The sequence below is a fragment of the Fukomys damarensis genome, unplaced genomic scaffold, assembly GCF_012274545.1.
Source record: "Fukomys damarensis isolate Sample0158 unplaced genomic scaffold, DMR_v1.0_HiC HiC_scaffold_28, whole genome shotgun sequence".
Lineage (NCBI taxonomy): Eukaryota > Metazoa > Chordata > Mammalia > Rodentia > Bathyergidae > Fukomys > Fukomys damarensis.
The window spans coordinates 2,604,729-2,617,392 of record NW_022900940.1 but is presented as its reverse complement, the minus strand read 5'-3'; the positions used below and the strand labels follow the sequence as shown (position 1 = coordinate 2,617,392).

The following is a 12,664-nucleotide window of genomic DNA, read 5'->3' as shown; positions in this document are numbered from 1 at the left end:
TTTTTTTTTTTTTTTTCTGAACTACTCACTTTGAGGGAAGCCAGCCACCGCATTGTAAGGACACCAAATTCCTAGATCCACGTGGCAAAGAACACAGGCCACCTGCCAACATCCATGGGAATGGGTCACCTTTTAATCATTCTCCAGCACCATCCAGACCATTTGGTTTTGATTGCATCTATATGAGACCCTGAGTCAGAGCCTCCCAGAGAAGCTAGATTTTTCATTCACAAAAACTGTTAGATAACATTTGCTGGCAAGTTTGGAGTGATTTGCTATAAAGAAAGAGATAACTTATATATTGCTTTATAGGATTGGTTATAGGATTAGATAAAATAATGTATGAGAAATATTCATCACACAGCCTAGCACATGGTATCCAAAGAACTCAGAATGGTGCCTGCCATATAGTGAGAGCTCATTAAATGCCTTTTGAATGAATGTTAAATAATGTTATCTTTACTATTACTATCATCATTCTATGTAGCTTAAATCTAAAATCACTTCTTAGTGGGATGGACCTTCACATTTTTCTACTCAAAAAGTTTCTTTTGCTCTGAAAAATGTTGAAAATGAGACATCTGAAAGCAAAAATCAGATGTTTGAGTCCATTTTGTGCTGATATAACAGAATACTTGTGACTTGGTAACTCCCAATAAACAGAAACTTGTTGGCACACAGTTCTAGGGGCTGCCAAGTACAAGCTCAAGTGATACATCAGCACCTGCTGAGCATCTTGTAGCTGCATTATCCCCTGCAGAAGGCTCAAGGACAAGGTGCAAGAGGGGTGAACTCAGTCTTCTCTATGGCATTGATCCCACTCCCAAGGGTGGAACCCTCGTGGCTCGATCACCTCCCAACACTGCCACCACGGCACACTAATTTGAATGAGTTTTAAAGGGTTCACTCACATCTAGCACTCAAAACACAGGAATTTGAAGATTTGGCTGCAGCATGGCATGTGTGGCCTTCTAGCATTCTGGATGTACCTTGTGATTTCTCCTGAACCATCTTTAGTTCGAACAAGACAACGGTGTGCGTGTCATGAGGATGTAAAGCCGGCTACTCACCATCAACACAGGAAGGCCGGTTTCTGGTGGTTCCAGCAACTTTCCCAGGTAGACAGGAGCATTTCACTGTTTGTGACCGCTCCTCTATGCGATTCTTGTTACAACATCTGTGTGCTGCTATCACTTCACATGTCCCTCCTTCTGGCAAAATAGAAAGAACGGGGACATTATTAGAAATGGTGCGGTGGGCATTCAGGCCTGTGGAGGATGTGGGAAAAGTGATAGAGATTAGACAAATAGTTGCCAGGAAATATCATTATTGAGGGGCTGTCTTGTGTAGGCGTACTCCTGGCGAAGGCAAACGCCACCACGCTATCTTCCCAAAGCAACATAGGATACCAAGGCACAGTCTAAAAGATGTGACTGTCCTGGACTGTATGTATTGAGAGGCAAAAAAACAGTTTATGCCCACTACTAAAGCCCCATAGAAAGATACTATGTGATCAAAACGTGTGACATTTAGAGAGCTTCCACCTGTCATATCTTTGCATGGAAGAGTCTCTGAAGTACACTAATGATAACAGATATCCCAGTGATGTAAACCCCACAGTGCCGAGAAAAATGCCTAAAAATCATTTTTTGCTGCTGCCGTCTGTCCACTCTCAAGGTAGCTGGTCTGAAAATTTAGGTATAAGTCAGTTACCAGATGCAGATCACATCCACAAATGAAAGAAAGAGTTACTAGAGGAAATTAGTACGAGCTTTAAACATTTTCTCAAATAGTGGGCCCAGGTGTGTGACTGCATACGTTTTCACAGCTCCTTTGCATCATCAACACTTACTGGCAACCTCAACTCTGTCCCACGCAAGTGAGCTCCTGGGTTAGGGTCAAGGGTGATAAACACTCAGGTAGGAATTTGTGATCTGAAGACAATCTGTTTGGCAAGGACTCCAGGGATACAAGTGATAGCTGCATGTGGCCAGAAACCAGGCATGAACTTCCCAGCATTAAGCTTTGACTACAGAGAGAATAGTTTTCATTCTACCAGAATGGACCCACAACATTTAGGGTTCTTGGCAATTAGAAGTCAGTTGGCAGAAACACAGCAAAAGTGTTAAATACCACCATAGGCAAGTTACTGTGTTATAGGCTATGAGGGACATGTCTACCATCCGTAAGCACAGAGGCGCATAAGGAGATTCAAGAACCTCTGGGAAGAAGAGGAGAAGGGAGGGAGAAGAACAGAAGACGTTAGACACAGCCTCATCCCATTCCCTGAGGACTCACAGTACAATTCAGTGGTTCTCCACACAGAGGGGCAGCTGCGATTTTGCTGTGTCTTCCCAACAATATTTCGCAGATTTGGGATCATACCAAGTGCTGTGGACCTACGTGGAAGAGGAAACTGCTCCTTTCTGAAGAATCAGGATGGTTTCTCACTCAAAAGACAGGGCTTCAATGAATACTAAGAAAGGAAGGCATTTTACTATATGTGAGTCTGTAGTACTTTTTTTTTTTGTTCCGGGGATTGAATTCGGGTCCTTGTGTTTGTAGGGCAGGCGGTACAATCACTGAGCTAAATCCCTGGCCCCCTGAAGCATTTTAAAAAACACTTTTATTTTTGAATAATTTTAGAATTTCAGAAAATGTGTGAAGGTAGTACTGAGTCCCCAACTATACCACACTCCATTATTTCCTAATTTATTCTATTAGCCTTAAAATATTTAGCATGGTACGTCTGTTACAGATGAATGCATATGTATTCATTATTATGAATCAAACTCTAGGCTTTGGTGGACTTACTTTAGTTTTTATCTTTTTTTGTTCTAGGGTCTCATCAAGAATTCCACACTACATTCAGTTGTCTTACATTCTTAAGCTCCTTTTGGCTATGGCATATTCCCAAACGTTTCTTGTTTTTCCTTGCTTTCTGAGGACTTTTACAGTTTGGGGGAGTACTTGTCAGGTATTCCATAAAATGGCTTCCAAATGGAAATTGTCTGATTTTTCTTTCAGGAGTAGGCTGAGGTTACGTAGTTTTGGAGGAAGAGCATAGAGAAAAAAATGCCATTTTCATCACATAATATCAAGGGTATATACTATTAATGAGGCTTATCCCTGTTGATGCTAATCTTGGGTACTCACTTGGCTGGCAATTGTTCAATTTCTTGTTCAAATTCTTCATTATAAAGTCACTTTTCTCCTGCCATTTTACATACTGAACTCTTTGGAAGGAAGTTACCCTGTGCAGCCAACATTTAAGGAGAGAGAAATTATGCTTCACCTTTTCCAGGCTGTAGTATCTCCTAAAATTATTTAGTGTTCTTCTGCATGAGAGATTTTTCTTTTTTTCATCTTTTCACTTATTCATTTATTTATATTAGTATAAAATTGTGGATATTTATCTTATATCTTAAATTGTTACCCAACGGTGGGTTAATGATGTTGTTCAAAAGGTGCCAGCTTTGAATATTTCGTGATCTCCCTCAGTTAGTTTCCATGTCTCTTTCCCATATAATAATCTTCCTTAATTTCTGGCCCCTCAAGATGTTCCATACTTTTCTTACTATGCTTTTCCTGGTTCTATTCTAGAATCGGTCTTTCTCTACAAGGGTGGTCAGTGAATTAAAAAGATAAACCAAAGCAGATGGAACTGAGTTTTCTTGCACATGTGAGAGGAAATTAAATTGGACAGGGTTTCCTTCTCCAAGGATAAGACTCACAATTGCGGGGAGGCCTGAATAACAACTTCAGAGCTAAAGACTGGTGGGACTTGGGTCTTGCTATTGGGCCACCACACTGGCAGGTACGCATAGGAGGGTTTGGAGAAGTGCAAGATAGCAAGTCAGAAGAAACAAATGGCCATTGGAAAATGCTGAGCAGGAAGTAAGAAGGCTTGAACTTGAATTGTGGGAGAATACCTCATCATGTCCACACACACACAGCACTGGGATTAAAGTTCATGGGACAAGACTAATCACATATTACACTAACTCAGACACCTGCAATCAAGTTTCTTTAGCTTGTCATTGTCTGCTACAATTGCCTTCAGTCAAATCAGGAATAGCTAGTTCTACACTTCATGAAAATACTACTAATTTTAAAGCCACCACTTGGCTTTAGTACAAGACTAGAGCAACCTTTATGACTGAAAATAGCACAAGGCATGTGAAAGTTCCTATGATGCATTTTGAACCTTATTTGATTAATGGTCAAGCCACCAGATGCAATGACAGATACTGCAGATCACCTGAGTTCTTGTGGTGCCCTAATACATAGGGATACCCAAATAGCCACTGGGTAATGGAAGCTTGTTCCTCATAGCATAAGCCACATGAATGTTTTTGTGCTATTCTCAGAGCCTACTTCCATTTACTGAGCTCTCATTTGGGTGCTGGACACTGCCTAGAACTTTACCTACATCAATTATAAATGTCCCTGTGATTTTATAAGACACTGCCTTCACTTGTAGATGAAAAGCAGCAGCTCAGAGACATTGAATAACTTTCCCAGGGTCACACAAGTATAACTCTGATCTATTAGATTGCAAAACTCATGGTTTCTGATCTTGTCACAAGTAATCATTCCTTGTTGATGAAAAACTTATAAAAAGACATCTGGCATGTTGCTTAGGAATAGTTATCAAAGCGTAGCATCCAAGGTGCCCTTTTCCCCACCACGGTATCTCTGACCCCATCTGCTTCTGCTTTTTCTTGTTTCCTCCAGGGACACTGGTCACCTTGCTGCCTATTGCTTTAACATGCCATACACAATCCCTTCCTAAGGGATTACCTGGGACACTTTGGCTCAAGTGGGTCTAAGCAGACCTCTGGCCCACTCTCTAAATTCTTCATCCTTGCATAAATGTTACTTCATCAGAGGCCCAGTTGATCATTCTATTTAAATACAGTAGATCCTCAAGTTATGACCAGCCTGACATTCGAAAAACTTGGATTAATTAGGTTAATGGAAAATTAATCTGCTTCTTAATATCTATAACATGTACCCAGGCAAATATTTAAATCTTAGCTGTATTGACATACAACCAACTTGAGTTACAACCAGCCCTTAGGAACCGATTGAGTTCATAAGTCAAGGGTCCACTGTAAATCCTAGGTTCTTCAGCTGACTCTTAAGAGCTCCCTTACCTTGGTTTCCATATACTTCTTCTCCTTTTCCAAAGCATTTCATTTAAAATGCAGCCTGTAATTTACTCATTTACTATACTTACTGTCTATGTGTCCCATATAGGAATGTAAACTCAAGGACAGAGATTTCTATGTTTTATATATTAAATGATGTCTTCCATCATATCAAGATTTAAAAAAGCTTTTAACAGAAATTTTATTTAATCTTCGATACTGTTTAAAGATAAAAATAGGACTGTTGTTATCATCCACATTTTCTAGTAAGGATGTACATTTAGAGCAAGTGTATAGCAATATAATTAATGTTGATAATAGTATTAACGGGGGTTAAGCATTCATTACATTTTCCCATGTGCACAACACCATAGCAAATATATTGTGAGCTTTAAACTCATTTTATTTTACTTTTTATTAGTACATTTACAATAAATAATGTTTACAATCCTTGTTTGGAGTCGGTACATGTATATAACATCTCTAATTCCTTTTTTCATCCCCTTACCCTCCTCCCCTCCTGAGTCCTTCCCTCCACATCGTGATTCCTCCCTTTGAGAAAGATCATACTATGTTTTATTTGGTTCTTTATTTACAGTTTTAGTTTCTCATACAGGAGAAACCATGTGATATTTAAGCTCATGTATCACTTAACATTATGGTCTCAAAGTGCAATTATTTTCCTAGAAATGAGTCAAGTTTGTCTTTATGGTAGTGTAGTACTCCATTGTGTGTAAATACTATATTTTCTTTATGCATTATCCACACTGAGAACTGAGCCAAACCAACCAGTGGCCTCATTTAGTAGTCGCACACCCTTAATCCCAGCATCACACAACCTAGATTCAGCCACCTCTGAAAAGCCCCACCTATGATTGTGTGGGTCTTCGAGGGGACATCTAGATACAAGCCATAACACATGGTTTTACACTAGTTTACGTTACTATAAAACATGTAGAAGGGTTTCCTTTCTCCCACAGCCTCATCAGCATTTGTTGTTCTTTGATTTCTTGATGATGGTCATTCTTGTTGGGTTAAGATGGAATGTCCATGTTGTTTTAATTTGCATTTCTTAATGGCCAGCAATGCTAAGCATTTCTTCATGTACTTATTGTCCATTTGCACTTCTTTTTCCATGAAGTATGCATTTCATTTTCCCATTTTTTAATTGGGCCTTTTATTTTGGGGGGTTGAGTTCTTTATATAGTCTGGATATTAGCCCAGCCCAATGAGATTCTGATTGTAATCACTTCATAGAAGCAAATCTGAGATCAACAATGACTTACAGGTATGATCAAAACATGCCACGAATATTTCAATAAAAATAGTTATAATGAAAAGTATATATCTAATGATCTCTCTTTTATTTTTTATTTTATTTTATATTTTTTGGGGGGACAAGGTCTCACTACACAGTTCAGGCTGGCCATGTGCTCAGTTTGTAGGTCAGGCTAGGGTGCAATTCATGGTGATCCTCCTGTCTCAGCCTCCTGAGAGCTGGGGTTACAGGTGTGTTCCACCACACTGGACTCCTACTGATTTCTTGCAAAAAAACTCTCCCTTGCTTAAAACACTTATGCTATTGCTCCTGCCACTTTATGAAGCAGTTTACACTTTATGATCCTGGAACTTTCTGTCAAATCAAAACACTGTGGTTTGTTCTCCTTCACCTTATTCACTGAATCTGGTACCATATGAATTCTGGCTTTTCCTCCAAATCAAAATGACCACCAAAAGAAAACTTTTTGAATCCACTTAGAGCATTGAGGCAGTCGCAATAATACAACTAAAGACATTCACAAAAAAAGACTTTCAGAACACTTCAGAGAGCAGAAAAAAAAGAGAGCGAGTGTGTTCAAAGGGACTATTTTGAATATTAGTAGCATTTGTCTTTTGCTGTAGTGAATTTTAAAAAATTTATAGTCACTATTTTTTATTGTCCCTTGCTAAAAGCTTGCCCACATTTTACCTACCAAGTCCCTGACAACCTTCAGAGCAGACACCAGATCCTCTGGCCTCATATATATTGCTTTGTTCTCATCCTGCCCTTGTAAAACATGCTACCATTTTTCCAGAAAGGGGAGGAGAGTTCAGTCACTGGACATTGACAAGTGATCTATTTTTCTTTTTCTTTCTTTTTTTTTTTTTTTTTTTTTTTTTTTGTGGTGGAGATTGAACTCAGGACCTTGCACTTGCAAGGGAGGTGGCTGCACTTGAGCTAAACCCCGGTCCAAGTGATCTATTGTTAGTAAATCTCTGTATATAACAAAGTCACATCCTCCTTAGACTCACAGATGATCGATTCGAATGCAGGAATACAGGAAAGTTTTGCTCTAAATAAAATGACTTTCGGTGTTGATAACTATGGCTTCAATTACACCTGCTGCTCAGGTACATCTCTGCATGGTCCACACCAGGTCTGCACATGGAGGGGAACCTCCCAGGGTCCCAACATTTTGAAGGTCTGATTGGCTCATCCAACTGACATCTCTTAATTCCCAAGGTTTACATTTTTGAGTGGCCTAGCCACTGTCAATCAGAACAATTTAATCTTTCAATCTAACCTGTGACCATGGCTTCTGTGGACGAAATGAAAATATTTTAACAAAATGAAAATATTTCCTTGACAGGAAAAGGCTCATTGATATGTGCAATCCTTTGTTCTCAGGTTATGCTTCGTGGGGCTCTGTGCATTACTTGAGGGACATCAGTTGCCTTCAGTGGTGGAAAATTCACTGATATTCCGGTTATTTATTTTTAACATGCACTATAATGGTGTCTTCTTTAAATGGATCCCTCCTCTAGAAAAAGTGAAAACTGTACTTATCTGCTCTATAAATCTACTATTAAACTACAAGTATTTAATGGATAGATATGGAATGTGACTGGCAAGGTTAGATGTCTAGTATAATACAAAAGCTTATAAACCATATCCCCCCACACACTGTTTCTATATTTTTTTTACCTCTTGGCTATATCTGGAGCCCACACTTACTTTTGCCCACGCAAAATATGGTGAGAGGCTGGTCGAATTTAGCAAAAATAAAATCCTGTACTTCTACCTTAATCATCAGAGAGAATTTCTAAAGACTCTCTAGAACTGACTAGAACTACTTATTTACTATTTTGCTTATCAGCTGGCTGCTTGGAAACCCCAAATTTTTCCCCAATAAAAGGCAGAGTTAGGTTTGTCACAACCCTTTCTGGAAACTAACAGTCTGTACCCTTTGACCTATTTTATTTGTGTTTTAAGGATTACATGGTAAGCTTCCCTTTCAAGCCTAAGCAAATATCCTTTTAACATCATAGCAGTGATATTACTCAAATAATGGCATTGCAGGCCTCTCATTTGGCACCAATGCCAACCCATTCCTAAATTTCATCTCAATCTAAGTCAAATTGATTTTAAGATGATCTATGCCTTCTCAAAAACAGAGTTGTTTAAGTGGTCAGAAAATCGAGCTTTCCTTTTAAACTTATGGATTATCTGGAAAACAGCTACTTTCAGCTTTCACCCAGGATCCATATATCTAGCAAAAAAGACAGATGAGGTACCTATTGTAACTAATGGTAGAAGATGTGGCTGGAAGAACACCAATGTGAATTTTGTCTGAACCATTCAGATTTTCCAGATTATCGGTCCTGTCATCACTTTGTAAAAAACACATCTAAGATAGTTTATCAGTAAGAAATTAGCCTTACATCCTAGTCCTAGCTCTATACAGAATTCTATTGTTGTTTTCTGACTAGAACATACATCAAATAATTATTTGGCTGATGTACACCAATATGAAAAAGTTAGATGTACTGGTTGTATGACAAATACCTAGTTCTGGCTCTTTGTCAAGTCTTCTAACTGGCCTCCTGGCCTCTCTTTCCTTGTACCTATGTTTGCACAGGTGGAAGGGAAAGTTCCCTGCAAGGAAGCTCCACATGGCATTGTTCTGGTTTCCCTTTTACTCTTCCTCTTGGGCTTATCAGAGACCTGAGTACATTATCAAACCTACTCTTAATAGGAAAAGTAAGTTTCTAATATCCAGGAAGGATTAGAAAGACATCATTTCAAGATTATTTCTGGAAGCAGCAACTCTTGCTGAGGTGGAGAAGTTAAAAAACGACAAGCCCAATATGCTCCTAGGAATAATCCCTCCTTCCCAATTCAGAGCATCACCGTCTTACCCTAAACGAGTGCATAAATACAAGGAAGATGAATTACTAAGGATAATATTTCTTTAAAAAGGCTCTCCTCTTATGACAATTATGTCTTTTGGATGGAAAGAGAAGGATGAGGTTAGGAAAGGCTGCCAGGGATATGGTTAAAAATTGAAGTTTGGCATCATAAACCAGAGTTCTTCCTCAGACTGGATATACAACAAATACACCTTACACAAACCAACTGGATCACTCTGGGCTGCACACTGAGTCACTTCTTTAGAATTGGAACCTGTGGGAAGTTGCTAGTGTCTAGTTCTTCTCCTCGGCCAAGGAATTGGACTTTCAGTAGTATATTTTGGTGTTGGGTTCATGTCCAAGACTAAACATAGACAAGCAATTAAAAGTTATCACAACAGCAGGTTTTCTGGGAAAGGAGAAGCTATACTAGGGGAGTTCATATGTTGAAATATAGATAATTGCCTTAAAAATAAAACAAAAAGGAACATAAGTCTGAACCCTGTATTTGGTGTGCATATGTATTTGGCACATGGATCTACATGTGTGTGTGTGTGTGTGTGTGTGTGTGTGTGTGCGTGTGTGTGTGTGTATTTGTGTCCCTGTATTCCTCATTCAGGTCTTCTGGTGATCTTCCTAAACCATAATGCAAATTATATTCCCTTGTTATATGATTTTTCACCTCAAAAATTTTTTCCATAATGATATTCATATAGCATGATTTATAATTTTTAAAATATTATCTCAGTTTTTCCAAAAAAAAAAGAAAGAAAGAAGAGCAATTTTTCTGTTTCACCTGTGTGCCTCCAGTACTAATCTTGGAATCTGGTACATGTTTGGTCTACACATATTTTTTAAATGAAAGTTTTCTTCACTGACTAACTTTTGACCCCTGTGGTGGTTGAATTCAATTGTGTCAACTGATTGGCTTGGGGTCAGCTAGGGAATTGGTGAGACAGACTTCTGGGTGTGTCTAGAGGCATGACCTTAGGGTCTATTTCTGGTCTCTTACTCCTCCTTTCTTTCTGGCACTGTGTTTCCTGCTTTGTCTCCGGGCTGTGAATTAAGCACCTTTCTTTCGTGATGTTTCTGTTTTGGAAACTGTGTCTAAGCCAACCATGGACTGAATCTCCCGAAATCATGAGCCAAATTAAATCTCTCCTCCTTCAACTTACAAGTGTTGGGTATTGTATCCAAGTTAAAAGAAAGCTGATCAATACAACCCTCATTCACATCCTCCTAGAAAACGTTTATAGCATGACTCCTCCTAAGTGGAAACTTTGGTTCATTTCCTGGTCACTTTGTATGGCTAGACCCGCCACGGTGGCAGCTACCACATCTTGGTTACTTTTCCATCTCTAGTGCATTCAATAACAGTAGAAACTGACACACGGGTTAAATGACCTAATGATTACATGACTGTATGATGGAAAGAAGGAAGCAAGGGAAGAAGCAGAGGAAGGAAGAAAAAAGAACGTAAAAAGAAGGACACAAGAATAGAAAGAACAACAGGAGAAGAAAGATTGAATAAACATTATTACTCTTTATGGAACTTTTCCTGAGAAGTCATTATGTGTTCTCTTTTGAAGAGGAACTTGAATGATAAATGTATCTTGTGAGAAGAAGTGACCTTCTAATGCACCTTCTAGAAGAATTAATTTAAAACGTTGATTTTTTGAGTGAACCCCAAACATATGAAAGAAAAACTTTGTATTCCAAGTGAAATACTATAACAAAGGAATAGCAATTAAGATAGGTGTAAGAAAACATTATTCCTTATTAATAGTCAAGAGAAGATCTCTGTTTATAGCTAAAGGCAAATCTTGGAGGAAAGGAATAAAACATAGATTAAGGAATGTAAAGAGTGGTATGACTATTGGTATTTTGGCATTGTCACTTTATTGCAAGGGATTCCTTTCTTTAAAAGCTATAATATTTAAGAAAAAGTACAGACTTTTTGAGGTTCATTTTTATAGAACTTCTTAATCAAGACCCTAAAAATAGCTGTCTTGGAATCTTTTGTAGCGGATGTCAGAATTGCAAATTTAAGACTGTGTTAAAATGTTTTATTGACCCAATGGACTGTAAAGAAGCTCTAAGCATCTTTGTCTGTAAATCATTGACAAGATAGACACTAATGGATCTTTAAGCATGTTTTGGTAGAGCAGGGCAAAATGTCTGCTTGATTTGTTTATACCTGAGATTAAATAAATAAGTACTCTCTTCCAGGGCTATGGGGTATGCAGAAGATAGACAGATGTGGAAAAAGAGAAAAATTCTGGACAGGAGAGCCATGTTTGAGACAGTATCACATAATAGGTAAAAGTACATATTCAAGAAGCTGACGGCCAAGACTGAAGTACTGGATTTCATGTTTCCTACTATTTTTCACCTCACACTTCAGGTTTTCATCTTTTAAATGTGCATGATATTATCAACTATGTAGGGTTGTTCTGAAGATGAGATTGGTATGAAATAAAGTGCATTTAGGCCAAGGGAGTATGATAATATTTGATTCAGGGTAGGCATTACAAATCTCTGATGTTACTAACACTGTTAGAATTATCATCTTTGACTAACTGTGGATTATTGGTAGAAAAATACCCGTATTGTTTTTCTTCTTTTCATCAACATGAACCATTCCTCACACCCATCTTTCTACTCTTATCTCAGGCACATGACTAGGTTAACTGCATTTAGGTATTAATGTACACTTGAATAAGATTGCTAAAAGTAAGGTATTATCACAATCAACGTAATTCTCATGCATTAGATGTCTCTTCTATTTTATTAAATAGCATATACATTAGCTATGTTGAAACTCCATTGCAGAAATTAATTTTTTTTGTACTGGATTCCAAGTGTTCTACTGACATGGAAATAAATATTACTCAAAGATGCAGAAATATGTTTATAAGAAAGCATCTTTAATTTTTTTTCTGCCTTTATAATACTATAGAACATTTATTCCTTTTCAACAGGGAGGACTCAGATAGAATTAGGGAAGGAAATGTAAGTGATGGCCTGGACATAAAATTGCTTGTTAAAAAAAGGGTGCGGATATAACATAGTTATCTCCCTATTCTCTGGCCTCAAATGTGCTTATCTGATCTATACTTGCCTTTGACATATTGCCAATAAATGCAATCTTAGAAATGACTTATTGACAAACAAGGAAGATAGTCAAAGCCTGGGTAGCTCCTAAAACAATTAGAGGGGAAGCTTCTATTCCCGCGTGGCATTCAAGCTAGAAATCCATGTATGTCTCTGGAAACTGAGTCACAGCACAAGTGATCTAAAATTAATAAGTTGTTTTCTATTACTGTGATTAGGACACATTC

General features: G+C 38.2%; 1 protein-coding gene across 3 annotated transcripts in view; it reads right to left on the bottom strand.

Moving 5' to 3' along the window:
• The window catches only part of Tafa1 (TAFA chemokine like family member 1), a 475,053-nt gene that overhangs the window by 92,148 nt on the left and 370,241 nt on the right, over positions 1 to 12,664 (bottom strand). For 2 of the 3 annotated variants that reach the window (XM_010608044.3, XM_010608043.3), the window contains exon 3: positions 1,071 to 1,211. In XM_010608044.3, the coding sequence (XP_010606346.1) occupies positions 1,071 to 1,211 (141 nt within the window). The remainder of the gene's footprint in view (positions 1 to 1,070; positions 1,212 to 12,664) is intronic. The other variant, XM_010608045.3, reaches the window with a different exon arrangement.